At 43.0% G+C, this 26,444-nt stretch overlaps 1 protein-coding gene and 1 non-coding gene across 4 annotated transcripts in view; both read right to left on the bottom strand.

Moving 5' to 3' along the window:
• Positions 1 to 26,444, bottom strand: part of ATG7 (autophagy related 7) — a 384,864-nt gene that overhangs the window by 61,670 nt on the left and 296,750 nt on the right. The window contains exon 19 of one of the 3 annotated variants that reach the window (XM_070463448.1): positions 13,498 to 14,276. The exons of the other annotated variants lie outside the window; for them this stretch is intronic. Coding sequence (XP_070319549.1) covers positions 14,271 to 14,276 — 6 coding nt within the window. The 3' untranslated portion in view covers positions 13,498 to 14,270. Of the gene's footprint in view, positions 1 to 13,497; positions 14,277 to 26,444 lie in introns of those variants that run through there. 3 annotated transcript variants of the gene reach the window in all.
• On the bottom strand, positions 13,693 to 13,766 carry TRNAG-UCC (transfer RNA glycine (anticodon UCC)). Its single transcript has one exon. It is a non-coding gene; the product is annotated as a tRNA-Gly (tRNA).

The raw sequence follows: 26,444 nt of genomic DNA on the forward strand, positions 1-26,444 counted from the left end.
GCAAAGTTTAAAAAGCCAAAGTTCCAAGGCTTGTTATAAAAAGTAGCAGGCCTCCATCTTCCACTCTCTGTGGTGAGTCACCTGATACTATACAAGTAATGTTTTACCTCTATATGTGAAAATAATATGTCTATAATACTGGGACATAAGAAATATATATTTGGTCACTCAGATGACTGAAATCTATTTCTCATACCTATTTGGCTTCATCCATGGCTCCTGGTTCACAGCTTCCCAAAACCTTGGAATTTACTGAGTGATGAGAGCAATGGGAGGATCTTAAAATATTAGATCCCTTGTCCTCAGTTTCTGAAAACTCTTGAGAACCATAAAGGTGAAATGGGCGTCTGTTTACTCATAACAAGTCCCTTTCCACTCTGACTGGTTCGCATCAATAAGGTGACTTTCAGAAATCTCCTTAAGATGGGGTCAGGGGACTGGCTGCCAGGAGAACTAACCATGGATAGAAGGCTGTAATTTTCAGTTCCACCCCTTGATTTCCAGCAGGGGAAAGGGGGCTGGAGGCTGAACCACTCACCGATGGCTAACAATTTAATCAGCCATGCCTATGTAATGAAGGCTCTGTGAAAACGCAGGAGGAGGAGGTGTGGACAGCTTCCATGGTTGGTATATAAGACTGCTTCCATGTGCCACTATACGGGCCCCGAACTCCACAAGGACAGAGCTCCTTTGTTTAGGACTTCGTTCTATGTATCTCTTCACCTGGCTATTGATTCATACCCTTTAATGTCCTTTCTAATAAACTGGTAAGCTAGAAAGCTGGTTTCTTGAGTCCTGTGAGCAGCTCTAGCAAATTAATTGAACCCAAGGAGGGTGCTGGGGAAACCGCTGATCTGAGGCCAGTCAGTGAGAAGTGGGCTTGTGACTGGCATCTGAAATGGAGGGCAGTCTTATATGTGCGTGCATGCTCAGTTGCGTCCAACTCTTTGCGACCCCATGAATGTAGCCCGCCAGGCTCCTCTGTCCATGGGATTTCCCAGGCAAGAACACTGGAGCAGGTTGCCACTTTCTACTCCAGGACATCTTCCTGACCCAGGGATGGAACCCTCGGTCTTCTGCATTGGCAGGCAGATTATTTACCTCTGTACCAACCTGACCAAACCCTTAACCTGTGTGAGTATCACGAGAACCAAGTTAACTGCAGGACACCCAGTGGGCAGTGGAGAATTGCTTAGTGTGGGGAAACTATCACCCCGTATTAGTATTGGGCACAAAATCTTTAATGTCTGTATTGATATTTCTTGGCTTCTTGATTTTTTTTTTTTAGGTTTAAGCATTGCTGTTCAGTCCCTAAGTCATGTCCGATTCTTTGCGACTATTTCTCTTTTTGGTAAATGAGGAATTAGCTCTCCTCTGCTCTTAAGCACTCCCTTACCCCTGTGATCACAAACCCTTACCTTCCTGTCCTCTCATTCTTACAGCATAATTGTAATTCCGATGAGATCAATACCTCATTGCTGTATCTAGGTGAACCGTGTAATACAGTAGGATTACTTTTTTTCCCTTCTACATCATCGTTTTCTCTAGAGTTAACAACTGTCTTTTCTATTTGTTTCACTTTGTTCATAAGTGCTTATCCATAATTTAATCCCAAACTATCTGCCAATTATCTAAATCCCTATATGCTCAGACACATTTAGGTATGCAAGCGATTTCATTTCCTTGACAAAATCTGTGCTGGAGGCTTGCAACCTGATCTGGTCATAGCTGCCCGCCATGCTTCAGGCACAGCTGTCATCCCGAGCCTTCCCTCCACCTTTATTCTGAGGATTCCGTTCACTCTCTACATTCCATGTCTTCTTCTTCCTTGGTTTACTCCTTTGTTTCTCTGGAGTTCATCCTTCAGTGGTCTCCTCAGAAAGGGTAAATGGAAGGTAAAATTTTCTAGATCTTAGGAATTTGCAAATATCTTTAATTACCTTCACACTCAATTAACAACTGGGCAGGATATAGGATTGTAGGTTAGAAATAATTCTCCTTCATGGTTAGAAAACACTGGATCTCTGGTTTCCATTGTAGTTGCTGAGGAGGCAAAAACTATCGAGATTTTAAAAATTCTTTCTATGTGACTGTTTCTTTCTTTAAAATGTACATATTTTTTGACCCAGCTGTTCTGAAATTTCACCATGACAGGCCTTGGGGTTGGTCTCTAGTTATTCTCTGTTCCGGGCAGTCAGTTGGCTTCCAGTCAAGATGCTGTGTCCTTCAATTTTCAGAAATTTTATTTAATTCTTTATTTATTTCTTCTGGTCTGTTTCCTCTTTCCTTCTGGAACCTCTATTACTCTGACTTTGGCCCTCCTGGCCTGATCCACTAATTTGCTCCCCTGTTTTCCATTTCTTTCTCCTTTTAACTTCTGGAATATATTCTGAATTTCATTATCAAATTCTTCTATTGAGTTTGAAATGTATATTTTTGAGGGCCCTTTGTAATTATCTGAATATCCATTTTTATAACTTTTTATTCTTGTTTCATGAATATAGTACCTCTTTTATCTCACTGAAAACCTAAATGACAGTGGAATTTTTAGTAATACATAAAATTATTATCCCGAGGCATAGTCTTATCTCCTTCCAACTTAGTTTAATCTCTGTCTTTCAAGTCAGAGGGCAAGGAACACTTGGTTTGTGCTTCTGTTTAAGGAGGTATTCAGCGTGCAGCCCTTCGCGGACCTCACCACAGGGCCATCTGGCTGAGCTGTCTGTCATGTCACAGAGCTCCTTACATTTTCTCTTTAGTGTTGGTCAGATTCCCGGGAGATCATCCATGCTTCTGTCTGGAAGGCATTTAAACTGGAGGGCTGTGAAGTGGGAGCCCAGGGTAAGGAGGAAGTCTGACCTCTCTGTATTTGATGTGTAAACATTCATTTAACCACATCTTTGCAGTGATACATCTTATTTTCAACTAGTCTAGAAATCTTGTTTTACTCTGACCAGACAGTAAACTTTCAGTTTCTTAAACAAAGTTGCGCAGAGCTAGGGTGGGGATCTAACTGCTTCTTCAGACAGACCTTTAACTCACTCTCCTGTTCTAAGTCTCTTACTTACCTTTCTTTCTGATGTGTCTACTGTCCCCATATCCTGTCTCTGGGTGGTTCTGAGGGAAATACTGGCTTTCTCTATTGGCTGGCTGGCTTAGAACTTAACCTTCTTGTTGCCCAGCTGTTTTGGTCAGTTCAGGCTGCTATGTCAAAACCACTCTGGATCTGGGGGCTTCCCTGGTGGCTCAGTGGTAAAGAATTCACTTGTCAATGTGGGAGACATGGGTTTGATCCCCGGTCCGGGAAGATTCCACATGCCGCGGAGCAATGAAGCCCATGCACCACAACTACTGAGCAAGTACCCTAGAGCCTGGAAGCAGCAACTACTGAGCAAGTGCCCTAGAGCCTGTGCTCCACAATGAGAGGAGACGCTGCAATGAGAAGCCCACGCCCTGCAGCTAGACCGCAGCCCCCGCTGGCCACAACTAGAGAGAAGCCTGCACAGCAACGAAGACCCAGCACAGTCAGAAGGAAAAAACAAACAAAAAATACTGCAGATGTGGGGGCTTGGCCAGCAAACACTTATTTCTCATAGACCTAGAGGCTGCGAAATCCAAGATCAAGGTACCAGCAAACTTGGTGTCTGGTGATGGCCTGCTTCCCCCTTCTCACTTTGCCCTCACATGTAGAACAGGCAAGGGAGCCCTCTGGGGTGCTCCTTTAGAGGGACTAAGCCCATTTGTGAAAGCCTCACCCTCATGACCTAATCACCTCCCAAAGGCCCCACCTCCGAATACTCTCATGCTGGGGACTGTTATATCAATTCTGGGGGGACAGTCTGTCTACAGCACTGTCTTTCCAGATTCCAAATTATTTGTTGCTGTTGTTTACTCTTCCATATCTCTGTAGGTTTTAAAAGATATTCCTTTTACTGTGATTTTAGGAAGTTATAGGAGGAATAATAAATGAATATGCTTAATTGACTTTTTTTTTTTAGTATTCAGAAGATGATTCATGTTTCAGAAGGAAAAAAGCATATATAATTATGTCTCCCTCCCACCCTTAGGGACCAGCCACCCAAGAGCCCCCTCTTAGGAAGAAACCAATGTTACTGATTCCTGGTGTCCTTCAGCCTACTTTATCATTTTAGATCCTGCTCTGTACTATCAGCATAATAGGTATCATTTTAGACTCTGCCTTGTTACTAAAGCACTTTTCACAATACACTAAAAACTTCTTGAAAAAAACATAACAAGTCTAGCTCCTTGGAGGAGGATTAGAACAATGATGAAGTTTATCTTTATAGTTCCTTCCACTTTATGTACATTCTCCCCCCCTTTAATGGCCCAGTTCACTACCTCTGACACTAAGAAGCAATCACAAAAGCTTCTCCCCAGCTATTATTAAACTAGCTCTGCAAGAAAGGACCTGATAAATTGTTGTTATGTGAATGACTAATACAGCCTACTCTGCCAATCTTCCCCAAAGTGGCCAAATTTTCAGAGGAGATAAAACGTAAGGGCAAAGGAATCAAACTTCAGCAGCTGCCATTTCAAAACTTGCCCAAGGCAACAAGTCAGTTTTGCCAAGACGTGCTGTTACCAGGACTATGCTTACCAGGAAAATAAGGTTAAGCCAGAGTGGACTCTCAATACTAGACAATTTTAAGCCAAGCAAATGCCAAAGAGGCTATCTCTTAATATTGTGAGCAACAAAGCTCAATAGGCTAATTTAAACTTTCATGTTGTTATTGTTGCTATTTAGTTGCTAAGTCATATTTGACTCTTTTGCAACCCCATGGACTGTAGCCTGCCAGGCTCCTCTGTTCATGGGATTTCCCAGGCAAGAATACTGGAGTGGGTTGCCATTTCCTCCTCCAAGGGATCTTCTTGACCCAGGATCACACCTGCCTGCCACTGTGCCACCTGGGAACTGCTTTAAACTTTCTTACATTAATGCTAAATAATAATCATTTTCCATGTAAATGATAATTTGAAACATTACTGAACAACAAAATTACCTTAAAGTAAAATTAAATCAAAATAATCCACAGATTGTGTCTTTCAAAATGAGTATAAAGACATATACCCTAAACCAAGAAGCAAAATGCTGACTTCCAGCTCAACTATAATAAAGTAGATGGTATCAGACTTACTTTCGTGCCAAAATAAAAACTTGACAAATACATAAAATAATTGCTACCAGGCTCAGAGAGCAACCAACACAGGACCAGCAGAGAGCGATGGTTTTGATGGAGGGACAAGGCGAAAGGTAAAGTTTGATGTTGTTAAGGAGACTGGGATTTGGAGAGCAGGGATCCACGGAACTTAGAAAAGGAACCCAGAAATCTGCATGGAAACTCCCCTTGATCCTTGGTTCACTTGGGCTGCAAAGTGAAGGGTGAAACCCCTAAAAATCTGGGAGAAAGTACATGCTGGGAAGCTGAGACAGAGTGAAAATGCCAGATGTTAAACGTACCAGAGAGATGCTGGTTTCTGGCCCAAGTCAGAGTGGAAGACGTAGGTGAACAGATCAGACATTTATTCAGACCTAGACAGTGTTCTTGCCTGGAGAATCCCAGGGATGGCGGAGCCTGCTGGGCTGCCGTCTATGGGGTTGCATAGAGTCGGACACGACTGAAGCGACTTAGCAGCAGCAGCAGCATAAGACTATCAACTATACTGAGGATTTAAGGGGAATGCTAAAATAGATCTTCCCTAACAAGTAGACCTTAATAAAACTAGAGTGAACTTCTAGTAACTTAGAAGTTACTAGAGCAAATTTAACACTGTCTGAACAAATTTAACAACTCTTTAGAATACTATACCTTAATCTAGAGTAAACCTATCATTTACAACGTGTGACATATACTGAAAAATTACTAAGTATACTCCCTGCAAAAAAAAAAAAAAACCTATAAAAAATGACCAATAATCAAGGGATAATCCAGTGATTAGAAGTAGATTAGAGATAATCCAGATATTTGATTTAGCAGACAAGGACCTCAAAATAACATAATTAATATGCTAAAAAAAGACAGAAAGGCTGGGTGAAAAGATAGAATATTTGAACTGAGAATTTACCAAAAAAATCCTTTCCAGAACTTCCTAAAAGAATAACTGAAATTAAGAACTCACTGAATGAATTAAAAGTGGACTGGATAGAGCAGCAGAAAGGAATAGTGAGCCAGTAGATAACTCAGTATTAAGTATCCAAAATAAATCACAAAGAAAAAAAAAAAAAAACAGAATTACAATTGCATCTAAAGGAAAAACTTACACCCTGAAAACTACAGGACACTGACGACCGGAAACTGAAGACATCACAAAGAAATGGAAAGATACTAAGCTCACAGATTGAGAGAATTAATACTGTCAGAATTTCCATACTACCTAAAGCAATCTACATATTCAGTCTGGCCCCTATCAACGGCCCCCTATCAAAATACCCATGATATTTTTCATAGAAGTAGAACAAATAATCCAATAATTTTCAGGAAACTACAAAAGACCCCAAAATAACTAAAGTAACCTTGAGAAAAAAGAACAAAGCTGGGAGTATCACACTCACTGACTTCAAACTACACTACAAAGCTACATGAATGCCTTGCTATGGCACTGGCACATGAACAGACACAAAGGTCAGTGGAATATAATAAAGAACTCGGATATAAACCCATGTACGTGTGGCCAATGAATCTACAGCAAAGGAGGCAAGAATATAAAACGGGGAAAGGAACGTTTCTTCAATAAATGATGCTGGGAAAACAGGACAGTTACATGTAGTGAATGAAACTATACCACTTGCTTACACCACATAAAAAATAAAGTCAAAATGGATTAAAGATTTAAATATAAGACCTGAAACCATAAAGCTCCTAGAAGAAAACAGGCTGTATTATCTTCAACATTGTTTTCTTTTAGCAATATATTTTTGAATCTATCTCCTTAGGCAAGGAAAACAGGCAAAAATAAACAAGTAGGACAATAAAAAACTAAAAAGCTTCTTTATAGCAAAAGAAACCATCAACAAACCAAAAGGGTAACCTACTGAATGGGAGAAAGCATTTGTAAATCAGATGTCTGATAAGGGGTTAATATCCAAAATATATAAATAACTCATACAACTCAATGTATATTATACAAACCATCTGATTAAAAAATGGACCTGAATAGACTGTTTTCCAAAGACATAGAATGGCCAACAGACACATGAAAAGATTCTCAACGTCACTAATCATCAGGGAAACACAAATCAAAATCACATGAGATACCACCTCAGGCCAGTTAGAATGGCTATCAGAAAGACAAGAAACAACAAGTGTTGGTGAGAATGCAGAGAAAAGGAAATTCATGCACTGTTAGTGGAAACGTATGTTGATACAGTATGGAAAACAGTATGGTGGTTTCTCAAAATATTAAAAATAGAACTACTATCCAATCCAGAAATCCCACTTCTGGATACTTATCCAAAGAAAACAAAACACTAACTCAAAAAGATGCACATATTCCGATATTCATTGCAGCATTAATTACAACAGCCAGGATATGGAAGCAACCTAAGTGTCCATCAACAGATGAATGGGTAAAGAAGATGTGGTCCACACACACACACAATGGAATATTTCTCAGGTATAAAAACGAGTGAAACTTTGCCATGTGTGACAAGATGGATGGACGTAGAGGGTATTAGGATAAGTGAAACAAGTTAGAAAGAGGACAAAAGATACTGTGTATGTTTTGGCTTACATTTGGAATCTGAGGAAAAAAACAAATAAAACAAAAACAGACTCATAGATACAGAAAACAATCTAGGGGTTGCCAGAGGTTGAGGGGGTGGGAAGACAGGAAAAAGGAAGTGAAAGGGATTAAGAGGCACAAACTACCAGTTATAAGTAAGTCATGAAGATGTCAAGTACAGCACAGGGAAAAGAGTCAAAAATATTGTAATAACTTTGTATGGTGTACAATGTATAAAAATATTAAATCACTATGTTGTATACCTGAAACTAATATAATATTGTAAGCGAACTATACTTCAATTAAAAGAACTATATGTATTTGAATTTTATCATACACATTTTATGTTATAATCTATTATTAAAAAAAAATCTCTATTCATAATCATGTTTCAAGCAAATAGCTAGTTATGCTAAAATATGGAGATTCTACACTTTTGAAAGCCAGAAGGATGTGAAACTGATCAAAACGCAACAGTGATAATAAAATCAATTAGTAGCATCTACTTTTCATTGGATAATACATGAAATAACAAATTAAGTGAAACAAAAAATGAATTGTTTTGCTAAGAATTTTTAAGATGGACTTTATTGTTTTAATATATACTGATATAGTATTATAATGGTTTTTGAGGCTATTATATTTGAATAAGCCACAGTAAAATGTCAACCATTAAAAAAAGAAAGTAATATAGATTTGAGGCATGGTCAAACGATCTAACATTCATGTAAGTAGACTTCTATACAAGAAAAAGAGAGAATAGGAAAGAAAACAAATTTGAAAAAATAATGGCAAATAACATCCCAAGGCTGAAGAAACATATCTACCCCACAGATTCAAGCTGAGTGATCCTCAGGTAAGATAAATTAAAAGAGAACCAAACCGAGGTACACTACTAAGTGATAAAAATTTTAGCAAAGATATAAATTCTATATCCAAGGAGAATGTCCTTTAAAAAGAAATGCAAAATAAAGATCCTTTCAGAAGAACAAAAGCAGTATTCAGCATTTCTTGCAGAGAACTGCTCTACAAGTAATATTACAGGATATTTAATATGGTGAATGTATTATAGGCACTTCTTCAGGCTCAAAGGCAAGTGATCTGATATGGAAGGATACAATTACAAGAAGGAATCATCAGCTCTAAAATGGTAACTATATAGATGAACATAAAGACTACTGATTGATAAAAGCAACAATGATAAAGCCTTGTGGGTTTTATTACTTACAGAGAAATAGAATATTTGGCAATTATAGCAAAAGAAACCTGGTGAAAAGTAAATAAAATACACTAGTTCAAGTTTCTTGCACTGTTTGAAAAATGGTAAACTGCAATAGATTAATTTGGAAATTTCTACAATAAGCAGTAAAAGATTGATATCTGAAAGGTATAACAAAAATGTCAATAGAAAAGATAAAATATAATTTTAAAATTCATGACTAGTTAAAATGAAGCCAGAGAAAAAGGAATAAGGGAAGAAAATATAGAATGAACAAATATAAAACAAATGACAAGAAAATTATACCCAATTATAGTAGCAATTACATTAAGTGGAAACAGAGTAAACAATCCAATTAAAATAAACAATTGCAACTAAAAATACACATTAAATACACATTAAATACAAGTTGAAAGTAAATGATTTATACCAAGCAGTTTTTGTTGTTATATAAGTATTAGGTAAATAGATGTTTAAGTAAGAGGTATTAATAGAGATAACTGGAAACACTTCTTAATAATTAAAGGGTCAATGCAACAGAAAGGTATCACTATCTAAATACATATGCATCAAATAATATAGCTTTGAAAGAAATAAAGTTGAGAATAAAAAAATATATAGAGATAAATTTACAGTCTGGAGATTGTAACATACCTAACTAACAGGGTAAGACATGAGAAATCAGTAAGGGCATATACAGGATGAGAAATGACTAATCAACTTGAGATCTAACTTACATACATAGTATACCACATGCAATAATGGCAGAACTTAGATTCTTTTCAAGTACATGTGGCACATTTACCAAAATAGATTATAGTCTTATTCATAAAGTAGATCTCAACAAATCTCAAAAGATTAATATCAGTGCTTTCTGACCACTGTGAATCAAATGCATTAAATGAATGAATGAAAGTGTGTAACAACAGAAAGACGAGAACATCTCCAAATGACTGGATATTAAGTGATACACTTCTAAGAAACTCACAGGTCAAATACGGAGTCACAATGGATAATAATGAAACTAGGATGTATCAAAACTTGTGGGATACAGCAAAGCAGTACTGAGAGGGAATTTATAGCTTTGTATGCAATGCATGCAGTAGAAGAGAAGAAAGTTTAAAACTATGTATTGCCAAATTTCAAATTTCTCATCATTTGGGGAGTTTTTAGTCTAATAATCTCATAGAAGAATATGCTGGAAGACTAAATGAAGAAAGTAGCCTGAACACATACCCACTTTTAAATCACTTGAATAACATATCATTTCTAAAAGAAAAAAATTCTTAAAATCACTAAAATAAAATGGACTGCTCTGAGAAAACTTAAAAAAAATCTATGGTCTGACTTCTAATACAAGAAACTAGAAAAAGTATCAAACTGAAAAAGGAAGCTAAATATAAATATAGGAGCAGAAATCAACAAAAGAACACAGAAATAACAGAAAATGAAGAAAGACCAAAATAGGTTATTCTAAAATATTACTAATTCAACAAAGTTGCAGAATACAAAATCAATACCCTGGAACTAGCAGCATTTCTATATACTAAAAATGAATAATCCAAAAAGAAAATTAAGAAAACAATTCCATTTACAACAGCATTAAAAAAAGTACTTGGGAATAAATTTAATCAAGGCAGTGAAAGACCTGCTGTACAATGAAAACTACAAAATATGTTGCTGAAAAAAATTAAGATGTAAAATTCATCACATTGTATACTTAAGTGAATTTTATTGCATGCTAATTGTACCTCAATGAAGATGTATCTTAAAAGATGTAAACACTGGAAAAGTAGTAAATTAGTCTGCATTCACACATGACAAATTGCAGACACTGAAAATCTAACAGAACTGACAAATAACTGGAATATACAAGTGAATTTGGTAGATTCCTGGATACTAAGTCAACATGCAACAATTAACTGTACTTCTATATTCTTGCAATAAAAACAGGAATATGAATTTTAAAAAGTGCTATATATAAGAGCATCTTTTCTGTTGTAATTAATAGCAGCTCTCATTTAACAAGCATGTATCATCTTGCCAGATACTGTGCAAAACCCTTTACACATGTGGCTTTCTTTACTGAATCTCCAAACAACTCTGAGAGGTGGGCATCATTAACTTCATTTTACAGATGAGTTACCAGAGACTTAGAGGTGTGGGCCTTGACCAAGATTACGCAGCTCACAAGCAGCAGTCAGGTCTGGGGTTCAGGTTTGTATGATCGACAAAGCCCATAGTCTTCTGATGTAAGTATCCAACCCAGGGATCAAACCCAGATCTCCTGCATTGCAGGCAGATTCTTACCATATGAGCTACCAGGGAAGTCCTCTGATGTAAGTAAGTAGACACATATGACAAGGGGTCAGATGTGAAGAAGGGAGACTCACTAAAGACATTACTTGAAGGCCACCTTCTCTGTTTTCTCCTCTCTATTCCCCTACCCCTTCTCTACATTTCTCTTCTGAGACTCCTTCTCTCTTGTTAGATTGAGAAATGTCTATAACCCCAAATGACTGGCACAATACCTGATACATAGCCAAGACTGAATAAAAAGTTAGCTCAATAAATGGACTCAGCCACAACTTCTGTGTTTTAACAATCCATGTGTTTCAAGTTGTGATATCTTTCTGAGTGGCTGCACCATGTCACAGTGCACAAATAACACGTGAGGGTTGTAACTGTGCTGCATCTTCAGCACCACCTGCCATCGTCTGTCTCATTGCAGCCACCCGGGCGGGTGTGCAACGGTTTCTCCCTGTGGCTTCAGCTTCTGTCTCCCTAGTGACTAACAGTGCTGGGTATCTGAAGAGGTGCTTACTGACCACTGGTGCATCTTCTTTGAAAAAATATACTCAAATCATTTACTTATATTCTATTCAAGTTTTTATTGGTAAATTGTAACATTATACAGCTTATATTCACTGGAAGGACTGATGCTGAAGTTGAAACTCCAATACTTTGGCCACCTGATGCGAAGAACTGACTCACTGGAAAAGACCCTGATGCTGGGAAAGACTGAAGGCAGGAGGAGAAGGGGATGACAGAGGATGAGATGGTTGGATGGCATCACTGACTCAATGGACATGAGTTTGAGCAAGCTCTGGGAGTTGGTGATAGACAGGGAAGCCTGGCATGCTGCAGTCCATGGGGTTGCAAAGAGTCGGACATGACTGAGCAATTAACACAACTGAACTGAAGATTTATACATTATGGATTTGGGGCCCTAATCAGACAGATAAATGATTTATAAATACTTTCTTCCCATGCTGGGGGTTGTCTTTCCACATTCTTAATAGTGCTCTTCAAAGAACAAAAATTTTAATTTTGCTACAATTTATTTAATTAATTAATTTATTTATTCATTCATTCATTCTTGTCCTTTGTTTGTTATGCTTTGGTGCCGTATGTAGAAATCACTGCCTAATCCAAGGTCGTGAAGATTTACACCTATTTTATTGTTGTTTTAGCTCTTATGTTAGGATCCATATAAAGTTAATTTTTGTATACGGTATGAAGTAGGGGTCCGACTTTATTCTTTTGCATGGGGGATATCCAGTTTTCCCATTATCATTTGTTGAAAAGACAATTTATTATCCATTACATTGTCTTACACTTCTGTCAAAAATCAATTGATCACAAATGTATGGGGTTATTTCTGGACTTTCAATTCTAATCTATTGATCTACACATCTGTTAGTACCACAGGCTGGAGGTGAAGCTTCAATACTTTGGCGACCTGGTGCTGAAGAGCCAACTCATTAGCAAAGACCCTGATGCTGGGAAAAACTGAAGACAGGAGGAGAAGGGGACAACAGAGGGCAGGATGGTTGGATGGCAGCACCGACTCATCGGACACGACTTTAAGCAAGCTCTGGGAGGCGGGAAAGAACAGGGAAGACTGGTGTGCTGCAGTCCATGGGGTTGCAAAGAGTCAGACACGACTGAGCAACTGAACAACAACAAATGTCAGTTATTAATACTAGTGCATTGTAATAAGCTTAGAAATGAGGTGTGAGACCTCCAACTTTCTTTTAACCATTCTGAATCCCTGTATTTTTTTATGATTCTAAAAATCAGGTGTCAATTTCTGTTTAAAAAAAAAGGCAGCTGAAATAGAGAATATGTTGAATTTGTAGATCAATTTAAGGGGCACTGCCACCTTAATAATATTAATTATTCCAATCTATGAACAAGAGATATCCATGGATGCCACTTACTTATGCCTTAAGTACTTTCAACAATATTTTATAGTTTTCAGTATACAAAGCTTATACTCCTTTTGTTAAATTCATTTATGACACTGCATTCTTTTTTGATGCTATTGCATATTGAATTACTTATTAAATTTCATTTTTAGATTGTTCATGGCAAGTGTACAGAATCAGAATTGAGTTTTATATATTTTCCCTGTATCTTGCAACTTTGCTGAACTCATTTATTAATTCTAATACTCATTATGTGGGTCCTTAGGATATTCTATAAATAATATTATGAGCACGGACAGTTTCACTCTTTCTTTCCAATATGGATAATTTTTGTTTCTTCTTCTTGCCTGACTGCCCTGGGCCCCTGTCCTTTGGATGTGACTTGTTAGTTTTGAGAGTTTAATTTATGTTTTCGGGCAAAGAATATCATTCTAGATCTATAGTTATTTCTCCAGAAGCTCTACTGTTTCTAGAGCTTTCTTTTTTTTTTTGGCTGTGCCAGCATAACCTGTGGGATCTTAGTTCCCTGACCAGGGATCGAACCTGTGCCCCCTGCAGTGGAAGTGCAGAATCTTAACCACTGGACCACCAGGGGAGTCGCTGTCTAGATATGTTTAAGATGGATTACCTTTCTGGCATTACATCTCTACAATGGAGAGGGAACCCTGACATTCAAGATCATCCAACTAGTTCTGATGCATGATCAGCAAATTACTTGACTTTAACTTGGCTTTCTATGGAGAATGTGCCAATCAGAGGGTTCTGATGAAAAGACTATCACAGTTCTGTTATTCTCCAGTTAAGCTCATATGTATCAGCTCTGGATACTCTGCAAAAACCATGTTTCTGGGCCTTCATAATTGAGAGTCAGACCTTGATCCATGCTTGAAACTGCCCAGCTTGAAACCAAGATGAGCAATCCGCTGGCAGCCTGAGAAACCTCTCTCTCATCACGCCAGTAACACGACTGGATTCTTCAAGGGCAGGGCAGCAGCTGAAGCAGGCAACCAAAGGTGTCCTGTAACGTTCCTCCTGTCCCACTTCTGTAGATTAATGCCAGTTAAGCATAATCCCGCTTCAGAGCTCACCGGCTCTTTGTATTAGCTCTGAGAAAAGAAGAAAAGCGAAAGGCAACGGAAAAGGAAAGATACCCATCTGAACACAGAGTTCCAAAGAATAGCAAGGAGAGATACAAAAGCCTTCCTAAGTTATCAGTGCAAAGAAACAGAGCAAAACAATAGAATGGGAAAGACTAGAGATCTTTTTAAGGAAGTTAGAGATACCAAGGGAACATTTCATGCAAAGATGGCATAATAAAGGACAGAAACAATATGGACCTAACAGAAGAAGAAAAAATTAAGAAGAGGTGGCAAGAATATACAGAAGGACTATACAAAAAGACTTTAATGACTCAGATAACCACGATGGTGTGATCACTCACCTACAGCCAGACATCCTGGAATACGAAGTTGGGTGGGCCTTAGGAAGCATCACTATGAACAAAGCTAGTAGAGGTGATGGAATTCCAGCTGAGCTATTTCAAATCCTAAAAGATGATGCTATTAAAGTGCTGCACTCAGTATGCCAGCAAATTTGGAAAACTCAGCAGTGGCCACAGGACTGGAAAAGGTCAGTTTTCATTCCAATCCCAAAGAAAGGCAATGCCAAAGAATGTTCAAACTACCACACAATTGCACTCATTTCACATGCTTAGCAAAGTAATGCTCAAAATTCTCCAAGCAAGGCTTCAACAGTATGTGAACTGAGAACTTCCAGATGTTCAAGCTGGATTTAGAAAAGGCAGAGGAACCAGAGATCAAATTGCCAACATCCATTGGATCATAGAAAAAGCAAGGGAATTCCAGAAAAACATCTACTTCTGCTTCATTGACTATGCTAAAGTCTTTGACTGTGTGGATCACAACAAACTGGAAAATTCTTAAAGAGATGGGAATACCAGACCACCTTATCTGCCTCCTGAGAAACCTGTATGCAGGTCAAGAAGCAACAGTTAGAACTGGACATGGAACAATAGACTGGTTCCAAATTGGGAAAGGAGTATGTCAAGGCTGTATATTGTCACCCTGCTTATTTAATTTATATGCAGAGTACATCATGAGAAATGCTGGGCTGGATGAAGCACAAGCTGGAATCAAGACTGCCGGGAGAAATATCAATAACCTCAGATATGCAGATGACACCACCCTTATGGCAGAAAGTGAAGAGAAACTAAAGTGCCTCTTGATGAAGGTGAAAGAGGAGAGTAAAAAAGCTGGCTTAAAACTCAACTTTCAAAAAACTAAGATCATGGCATCCAATCCCATCACTTCATGGCAAATAGGTGGAGAAACAATGGAAACAGTGACAGACTTTATGTTTTTGGGCTCCAAAATTACTGCAGGTGGTACTGCAGTCATAAAATTAAAAGACGCTTGCTCCTTGGAAAAAAAAGCTATAACCAACCTAGACAGCATATTAAAAAGCAGAGACATTACTTTGCCAACAAAGATCCATATAGTCAAGCTATGGTTTTTCCAGTAGTCATGTACAGATGTGAGAGTTGGACCATAAAGAAGGCTGAGTGCCAAAGAACTGATGCTTTTGAACTGTGGTGCTGGAGAAGACTCTTGAGAGTCCCTTGGACAGCAAGGAGATCAAACCAGTCAATCCTAAGGGAAATCAGTCCTGAATACTCACTGGAAGGACTGATGCTGAAAGTGAAGCTCCGATTTTTGGCCATCTGATGTGAAGAGATGACTCACTGGAAAAGACTCTGATGCTGGAAAAGATTGAGGACAGGAGAAGGGGGCAGCAGAGGATGAGACGGTTGGATGGCAACATCCATCAACTGAATGGACATGAGTTTGAGCAAACTCCGGAGAGATGCTGAAGGACAGGGGAGTCTGGAGTGCTGCGGTCCGTGGGGCTGCAAAGAGTCAGACACGACTGAGCGACTCAACAATTACATATTGATAAAACACTGCGGCTATTTACCTTTCGTCTGATACCAGTTTGACAGAGTGAGTAGAAACAGAGAAAGAGTAAATGACCAAAGCTGCCCTCGGACTGTCAACCAGCATTTTGCTTCCTCCCTGACAGAGCGGTGGTGGTGGTGGTGGTGGTGGTTTGGTCGCTAAGTCGTGTCCGACTCTTGCAACCCCATGGACCCGCCAGGCCCCTCTGTCCAGGCGATCCTCCAGCCAAGAATGCTGGAGTGGGTTGCCATTTCCTCCTCCAGGGGATCCTCCCTGACCAGAAACTGAACCTGTGTCTCCTGTGGCTCCTGCGTGGCAGGCGAATTCTTTAACCACTGAGCCACTAGGGAACCCCCCTGACAGTGTAGCTTCCTTCAAATTTATCCTTTCCTTTGCTCTTTGCTGCTGCTGTCGTCTCCTCTGGTCTCCTAGACAGGCCTCCAGCTCTCCCCTTACAACTGATGCCTTTCCTGACTGCCGAAAGCATTTTCTCACAGTCCCCACCCAGCCTCTCAGGAGCCACGCACATCTTCAGGATAAATTCCATTCAAAATGCTCTTCGGCCTAACCTCAACCCGCCTACCTTTCAATCTTTCTGGCTCATCTCTATGCTTCACCCCATATGTACCTGATTCTCAGATACCTGAGAAAGGCAAAATCTGTGCCTCTGAACTTGCTGTTCTCGTTGTTTGTCATCTCTGTTAAAGTCCTACCATCTGTAAAGACTTCCCCAGCCCCCAAACTGGAATCATCCCATTTGACACTCTATACTCCTTGTTTATACGTATCTGGTGGCCTTTAGATAATCTGTACAGTTATAAATGTATAAATATGTGCAGTCGTTAGCACCAAAACAGGAGCTCACTGAAGGCAGGCTGTAACCTTTCTATTCAGCGTGATATTGGAATAAGGTGACTGGCTTAGCAGCTGGAGTTAAAGAGGATACGCCTTGTCTAACCCAGAAGGAAGAAATACATCCAACCTGCCATCAGTTCAGGGTGCCTTCTAGGGAGGCCAGCGAAGGAAGCCAGCAGGGCAGGACCGCACCACAGTGGTGTTCGTGTCCGTGAGATCCCGCTACTGAAAGGCCCCTTCCTCCCCTGGGGTGTGTCCTGTCCAGGAGGCTGTGACTGCAGTCAGTGAGGCACCGTCCGGGCCAGGTGTGACCCGCCGCCTTGGCTGTACAGAGGACAGCCGGCCCGAGTCCACCCCAGGCGGGAAATCACACTAAGACACTCTCCAGGAGGACCGCCTCCTCTCCCCAAGAAACACCAACTTCTCTAGGTTCCAGGTCAAGTCTTGAGTTTATTTTCAAGGGGGAAGAAAAGAGCCTCCCAGGTGACTGTAATGTACCACTCTCTAAGTTAAAAACCCTGAGGGAAACCAACATGCCACGTCTCAGACAAGCTCCCACTTAATGAATCACGAGTTTCTGGAACGGAGACCTAAACCAGTTGTTTGGCGTGTTGATCAATGAGGGGTAGGTGATTGAGCAGAAAAGATTCAGACTCTCTAGGACAGGAGCTGTGTGCACCAGGACACTCGTTGGGGCGTTATTTTCATCCAAAGCTTGGGAATGACCTCAGTGTTTTTCAACAGAAGAATGGATGGGTTTCCACACAAATTCATGTGGAGGCAACAGCGGAACGGGAGCTACTGATACAACAACAGCATGTTTGTCGTTGCTGTTCAGTTGTTAAGTCGTGTTGGACTCTTTGCAACCCCGGGGACTGCCGCCTGCCAGGTTCCTCTGTCCTCCACCATCTCCTGGTGTTTGCAGCAACATGCAAATATCTAAAAAAACAAGCTCTTGAATGGATAAAAAAAAAAGTTAAGTTGTGGAAGGTGTATCTGACACCATCTAGATAAAGCATCAAAACGTGGAAAGCAAGGTGCTACACTGTCCAGGGAGACAGCACCCCTGGGGTCAGGTTAGGAAGCCAGCACAGCAGAGGTCAGCACCAAATCCAGGGCGGGGCTTCCCTCTGGGGGGCGGGCCATGGTGGGCGGGGCTTCCACTAAACCCCTCCCTTCGTTCTGTGGCTGAGGGTAGAGTATGCAGGCTTTGAGGATCTTCACTAAGTCCTTACGCACCTCTGAAGAAATAACCCGAGGATAAAGTTAGTGGTTAAGAGGGCTTCCTTGGTGGCTCAGTGATAAAGAATCTGCCTGCCAATGCAGGAAACACGGGTTCGATCCCTGATCTGGGAAGATCCCACAGGCCGCAGAGCAACTAAGCGCCTGCACCATAGCTACTGTGATCATGCTCTAGAGCCCCGAAGTTGCAATTACTGAAGCCGACGTCCTGGAGCCCACGCTCTGCAGCAAGAGAAACCACTGCAATGAGAAGCCTGCGCGTGGCAACTAGAAAAAACCTGCATGCGGCAACGAAGCCAGCATAGTCATAAATAAATAAAGAAAAAAATTTAAAAAGTTCCTGGTTAAGAGAAAGCTCTCAAGCGTTTTATGTAAAAATCTCCAGTGTCAGGATTGTATCCCTCACGAATTTATCAGTCTTTTCCTGGAAGGAGGTGAATCAGGTTCCTTGCCAGTCCTTGCATGGACAAACTAAGATTTTTTCATGAACCCTGCCTCCTTTCCCGCCTCCTCGGCTTTAAGCTGCATGCTGACCTTTCCGAGTGGAAGCAGACAAGCACGCATCAGTGGCAGCACCAGCGGCCCGGGGTCTCGTCTCCGAGGCCTGCGGCAGGCCCTGGAGCCTGGGCTCCCTGAGTGCTTCTCAGGCTGCCGCAGGGTCGTGGAGGCACCCCGAGATGGCGCGGAGGAGTGGGGGCTCGAGCTGTGCTGCCCAGCCAAAGACCTCTGCTGACCCGTCTTCATCTGAGCAGGGGACCGGCTCTCTGTCTTCCGGCTCTGAAATCGCTGGCACCACCAGCCACGTCCGAGAAGGGCGCCTCTCTCCCTGGGGGCGACTCCAGGGTCAGTGCCTCTCCCCCGAACGTGGACTCTGACACTGGGGCGTCTCCTGGTGTCGGGGTAAACAAGCTATTTATTAAGAGTATTCCCCAGAACGCTCTCCTACACGCCTGAGTCACAGTGAAAACAGGAAGCCCACACCTTTTTCTTCTGAGGACCGTCCCATGTGCCCGCCACCTTCTACCAGCTGTATAAACGCCTTCTGGAAACCCCGCGGGGCCAAGGCCAGCGGGCTGCTCCGCATGGCGGGGCAGGAAGCAGGGAAGCTGCTCAGAGCAAAAGAGGAGGCCATCCGAGAGCCCTGCCTGAGAGAAGACATCTCCTCCGCGGTTTCTGGCACCCCAGACCTCCGGCACGCTTACTTCACTTACAACAGTGAAACTGAGCACCGGACATAGAGTTAAAACGTTTTTTAATTTGTTACTAGTTTTTTTTTTTAAAGATTAAAATGTAACCACATATTTGAAGACTCCACAGCTAAGTCTTCCAGTCGCTGTCCCCAGGCGTCCAGCTCCCCTCCCCAGGGGCAGCCACTGCTCTCAGTCTCCAGCATGTCCTTTGGAGAGAATCCACGCACGGACAAGCCTGTGCGCAGATGCGCACACACACCTTCACACGCGTGATTTCAAAAGCGGACTCTACATGTTCTGTACCTGGGCTTTTTGGTAATAAAATTTGTTCTTTCACTTTTGAAAACTTTCAAAGTTAGAGAAAATTTGAACGAGCACCTATATACAGTTTACCTAAATATGCTAATATTTTCCTGCAGTTTTCTCTGAATAGAAGTTTATTTTTTCCCCCTGAGCCTCTGAAAAGTACACTGCTGGCATCATGACACTCATCTTCTGAATACATCAGGGTAGAACCTCTAAGACTAAGGGCTACCTCCTGCAAACTAAAGTCGCTCAGTCGTGTCCGACTCTTTGTGACCCATGCACTATGCAGTCCATGGGATTCTCCAAGCCAGAATACTAGAGTGGGTAGCCTTTCCCTTCTCCAGGGGATCTTCCCAACCCAGGGATCAAACCCAGGTCTCCCACATTGCAGGCAGATTCTTTACCAGCTGAGCCACAAGGGAAGCCCAAGAATACTGGAGTGGGTAGCCTATCCCTTCTCCAGGGGATCTTCCTGACCCAGGAATCGAACTGGAGTCTCCTGCATTGCAGGCGGATTCTTTACCAACTCTTTTGAGTTATAAGGGAAGCCCTCTACCTCCTGCAGACCATAATAACATGATCACACTAATGAAAATTAACATTAATTCAATAATATCACCTAACATGGAGTCTACATTCAAACTTCCCCTCCTGTCTCAAAATGGAGATTTTTTTCTGTATCATTGAAATAAAGACTATTCAATATTTTTAATAACTAAATAATAAAAAGAGTAACATCTCAGCGGTCCATTGGCTAAGACTCTGTGCTCTGAATATAGAGGGCCCAGGTTTGATCCCTGGTCAGGAAACTAGATCCCACATGTCATAACTAAGACCCAGCACAGCCAAATAAATAAATCAATATTAAAAAAAAAAAAGAAGATTAACATCTAACGTGCTTACTGTGTGTCAGGCACTTTTAATAAGATTTTTCTTCTGCTATCCCAGGGTTAATTTTCTTGTTCTTTTTATAACTTCATACATTTAGTGCATAATTTTCATTCATTTTGTTATTCATATAAGAACTCAGATGGAAGTCCATATAGTCAAAGCTATGGTTTTTCCAGTAGTCATGTACAGATATGAGAGTTGGACCATAAAGAAGGCTGAGTGCCAAAGAATTGATGCTTTCAAACTGTGGTGCTGGAGAAGACTCTTGAGAGTCCCTTGGACAGCAAGGAGATCAACCAGTCCATCCTAAAGGAATCAACCCTGAATATTCACTGGAAGGACTGATGCTGAAGCTGAAACTCCAATACTTTGGCCACCTGATGCCAAGAGCCAACTCACTGGAAAAGGTCCTGATGCTAGGAAACATTGAGGACAGGAGGAGAAGGGGTGACAGAGGAGGAGATGGTTGGATGGTATCACTGACTCAACAGACATGAGTTTGAGCAAACTCCGGGAGACAGTGAAGGACGAGGAAGCCTGGCGTGCTGCATCCATGGGGTCACGGTGTCAAAAGAGTATTTATGTGTTGAATTCTCACATTATACTCCAAAGAGTCTAGAGTTCTGATTTTGATTTCCTCATTGACCCAAGGAGAGTTTTTAAATTTTCCTGTGATTTTAAAAAAATTTATGCATACATTTTTAACTTATAATTTTCCTTCATCGCACACAGCGATCTGATTATGGTTCTCTGTGCTACTTCTCCTTTCTTAGTGTCCTGTGGTTTTCTCAGTGTCCTACTGTGTGGTCAGTCTGTGTGACAACTGAAGAGAAGGATGCTTATCAAATTAATCTACTTTATTAACGAAGGGAGAGCAGTTTCTCTAACTCCTTCCTCCACATCAAGTCATGTGAAAAGTCACACGTGTTTCTATTTTTGGCATGGGGGTTTGAGACATTTCATCCTCACCACTGCCATGCAATTGTGTTCATATTGGTCCTACATGGCATGTCATTGTTAATGAATGAAAGAGGCTTGGCTTAGCAATGAAAGGGAATTTAAAAGGCAACTAAGCCAACCTCCACTCAGTATAGGAATTTCCTTCACAGAATCTGCAAAAGATGTTCAAATGGGTTTAACCTGAATTATTGCCATGCCACTAAGCCAGGTGGCTTAGTGGTAAAGAATCCACCTGCCAAGCAGGAGATGTAGGTTTGATCCCTGGGTTGGGAGGATCCCCTGGAGAAGAAAATGGCAACCTATTCTAGTATTCTTGCCTGGGAAATCCCACAGACAGAGGAGCCTGGTGGGCTGCAGTCCACGGGGTCACAGAGAGTCAGACACGACTGAGCGACTAAACAACAGTGCCATGCCAGGGAACTCAGCACACTGCTGAGACCGTGGCATGTGTGGTCTCCATCAGACACTCAAGGGTAAAAATGGTCCTAACTGTCTACCTACATGAGGACCGCATTACCCAACGCACTTTGGGGACACACGAGAGAAGGAAGACATGATACTTGTGCTCTATGAGCTGTGGTTCCCAAACTGTGCCTTTGGGCCCTGCAGTGAATTTCCACCACGGGGTATTTAAAATTTTTGAAACATGATACACAACATCTGTTGGGCCCTGTGCAAACTACCAGGTCAAAGTAGTTTACAGCTTCCACATTAGTTTGTGCTACAACCATTTTGATGATCTCATATCTTTGTAAAACTAGAGGGTTTGGCAGCAAGTATTATGTGAAAATCCACACAGAACATCAAAAAGATCTGGCAGCGCCCCACCTCCAGGGTTTGGGAAGCTGCGCGGTGCCCGACAGGAGTGCACGTCCTGTCAGTAGATGCCTGGGCGTCCCAGAATGAAATGATGCTGTCTGTCAATTTACGTGCAGTGTTTGTTGTCAGGCTTTGTGCAATTCATGTGCAGTATTTTTTTTTTTCTCCCAAATAGTTACTCAATTGTTTGGACATAGCTGCTCATTAAGTTGTCTGGTCCTAACTACTTAATAATTGGAACTGTTATGCTTGTCTTTTGGCCTGGGGGCTCTGTGAAATAATTCCCGAGACTCTGAAAGCACCATGAACCAAGAAAGCTGGAGAACTCTGGTGGTTCATGGCTGAGTTTCAGAGACCAGAAGTCACGCCAGTGATGCAACCAGCATGTGAAGTTAGGCTTCTCCGCTCACAGACCCAGCAGACACTTCAGGAGTTAAGACTGGGGAGAGTACAGCTTAGCACAGAGTCCAACCAGCGGGACAGGCCTGCCCCCTGAGCGAAGGGAAGGGCTGAACACAGACAGGAGACCGGCCTTTACAAGAGCAAAGAGCACTGGGAATGAAGACGGCCTGCTCTGGAGATGGTGAAGATGCTGTGCCTTGTAGGAGTTGGGAACTCTGATCTGGGGGGGAGAACAGTGGGATGGAGTTTGGTCACAGGAGTGATACAGTAAAACACCAGTGTTTCAGGAACATCAGTCCCAGGGTCATAATGGATGTACTGGCGGGATGCGAAGGCAGGAAAATCTATCACCTGAAAAAGCGATTCTCCGACATGGTCCACGCCTGACCTAATACAGAGCAGGGGGCAGTCCCTTCCTTCAACCTCAGCACGACACAGGTACCACGCTGCCAAGTTCCCCAAACTGCATCTCCTGGTTGTAGGAACTACAGTCCTTGATTGTGTGCTTGGACAGCTGCGGTTTCAGGATCCTCTCTAGCTTCAAGTTTTCAGAAATGTCTGCTTGGAGACCACTGCCTTACACCTTACTTCTAGGAAAGTAGCTAAAAAGAGGGAGTAAACATCGAATGGAGAAAAAAACTACTGGATAGAGATTTGGAATCGAGTCTTGGTTTGACCACAAACACACTAAAGACTAGGCCTAGATCTTGGCTTCTTTACTCTTTAAATGAGGGCTCTCTGACTTGAAATGCAGAGAAATACTGAATTGCCAAAGAGGACTCATGTCCACCTGATGGCTGAGGTTCAACTTCTTTGTGTAGCAGCAAGTAGAGCCAAAGACTGCGGTTTTAATACTTCATTCCAATTTGCATAAAGTGTTTATATCCACAAAGGGCTCTATATTATTGAAAGATCATAATCTGGGCTCCTGTAAACTATTATTGCTATAATAGCAGTGAACATATATACGTGCATGCAAAGTCGTTTTAGTCGTGTCCAACTCTATGTGATTCCATGGCCTGTAGCCCGCCAGGCTCCCCTGTCCACGGGGTTCTCCAGGCAAGAATACTGGAGTGGGTTGCCATTTCCCTCTCCAGGGGATCTTCCCTGACCCACGGATTAAATCTGTGTCTATGTCTCCTGCATTGGCAGGCGGGTTCTTTAGCACTGGGAAACCTGTGAATATACAGAACAGCCTGGAACACTGGCAGAAACTTCTGGGGAACAATATCAGCCTCAAGGGCCAAAGCGGCCCCGTGATGATGACTCACAGACCACATTTGAAATAAAAATTAAGCCACCGATCTGCTCGGTGTCTGGAGGGAGAAGCACGCTCTGTATGACCTGCATTAAGACAGAGTAGGAATATATCCAGGTACGATGGGGTGAAGACTATGGAAAATCAGGTGACAGAAAAACTCAGAGCTTGAATAATTATGAACATAAGAAATAAAGTGTTAGCCGGTCAGTCTTATCTGACTCTCTGTGACCCCATGGACTGCAGCCCGCCAGGCTCCTCTGTCCACAGGATTCTCCAGGCAAGAATACTGGAGTGGGTTGCCATTCCCTTCTCCAGGGGACCTTCCCCACCCAGGGGCCGAACCCAGGTCTCCTGCATTGCAGACAGATTCTTTACCACCTGAGCCACCAGGGCCACGCTGGAAAGGGCGTTAGGAAAGTTCTGTGGCTTTTTGTTTAATTCGAGTAGTAACTTTATTTTCCTTTCTAGCGTTAGGAGGACTGGTAACCCAGTCTTAAAAGAACTAGCCTGTAAAGCCCTCCGGATTCTTTGCTCAAACTGGGTAGAGACCCAAGGGGACGGGGCTTGGGAGCCTCACGGTGATGGGATTATCAAAGGTCAGGACTCGGTGAGAAGTCACAGAAGCGGTGTCCGGCTTTTTAAATAGCCCCCAGCCATCCCGGTCCCTTTGGCAGCCCGGAAACACCCTTTCAGAGGCACTGGTCTGGGCGGGGGAGGGCACGAAACCCGGCCTCCGCCATCCCCAGGGAAGGCCAGGGCAAACACGGCCAGAGGGAGCCCCCAGATGCAGCGGTGGCAGACTTTCGCTGCAGCAGGGAGTCTGCGGCTGTCTCACGGAGTTGGGGGGAGGAAGAGAACACATGCTCTCATCCTTGGGAAGCTTGCAGACTGACTTCCCTCCGAGAGTCTATGCAAGCAAAACCTCTCCCTCTTGCCCCTGCCCCCAGGTCAGCGAACCCATTCACAGATTAGGAAGTGACCCGCGCGCGCCCGGGTGAGGACAGGGGTGCGGCGGGGGAAACGCTGGGAGAGAAGGCTGTATCCTGTTTAACTTGGCCTTGCTGATGCCAAGCCCTTTCCCTGTGAAAGTTTCTTTAGTGAAAAAAGCGATAACGTCCTCCTTCCAGCAGCTTCCGCTCTCACAAAATGGGCTATTCTCCATTCTTGTGAAAACATGCTCCCATCACCCGGCCTCGGCTGCCGGGCAGGGAGGCGGCCCTGATGGACTCGCATCTCGGGGCCGCCCTGTGCGAGTGGCCTGGAAGCACAAGCTGTGATGCGCAGGGTTGGACTCGCAGGCGGCGTCCGCTGCGTGCGCCCCGCATCTCGCTGGAGCTCGTTCAGGTCCATTCAGTCGCTCAGTTGTGCCCGACTCTTTGCGACCCCAGGGACTGCAGCACGCCCGGCTTCCCTGTCCTCACCAACTCCCGGAGCTTGCTCAAGCTCATGTCCGTGGAGTCGGGGATGCCACCCAACCACCTCATGCTCTTGTTCAGTTAAGGGAAAATGAAGGGTGAATGTGGAAAGTTAAACTAAGCCAGACGAAGAGTGTGAGGTGGCTGGAACGAAGGAAGCATTTGCCAGTGCAGGAGACAAACAGCCCCGGGTTCGATCCCTGGGTGGGCAAGATCTCCTGGAGAAGGAAATCGCAACTGATTCTTGCCTGGGAAATCCCATGGTCAGAGGAGCCTGCTGGGCTACCGTCTACAGGGTCGCAAAAGAGTCAGACATGACAGCACGCACACACCACACTTATGAACAACGGCAGAGTGGACCACAGGCACCCAGGGCTGTCAGAAGGGCAGCCAGCAGCAGCGAGGACTGAAAGCTGCAGGGAGTCCAGAGGGCTAGTGTCAGCAGAAACCCCTGAGGCCACGTGCCGCCACGGCCGCAAGAGTGAGCCTAGTTCCTCTGGTCCTAGGGAGGCGTCTCCCCCCCCCCCCCCCCGCCCCCGAGTCTTCGGGAACTTGCCCCTCTGCAGCAGGAGCAGCTACTGAGAGGTGTGGTCTGGCAGAGCAGCTGTGGGGTCGGGGTGTCTGCCACCCGCCTGCCTGTATGAGGCCACACAGGAGCTCGGTGTCCGAGGACTTCAGCGCCCATCTGCCCTTAGGATCATGCACCTCACCTCGCCCTCATAAAACCCTCTGCAGCGCATGGTGGAAGGTCTGCAGCAGCGAACCTGGCGGCCTCTCCAGCCCGGGGCTTCCTGGTGCCCCCACCCCCCTGTTATCAATGCAAACTTCCCTCTCATTATTTCCCACCCCTCGCCTCACCCCATGCATGTCTACCTCCGAGTCTTCAGTCAGCCAGCACTCCGTAACTCTGTCCACATGTCAAGATCCATGATGATTCCTGCCCCCTTCCCGGGCAGCC

The sequence above is a fragment of the Odocoileus virginianus genome, unplaced genomic scaffold (assembly GCF_023699985.2).
Source record: "Odocoileus virginianus isolate 20LAN1187 ecotype Illinois unplaced genomic scaffold, Ovbor_1.2 Unplaced_Contig_2, whole genome shotgun sequence".
Lineage (NCBI taxonomy): Eukaryota > Metazoa > Chordata > Mammalia > Artiodactyla > Cervidae > Odocoileus > Odocoileus virginianus.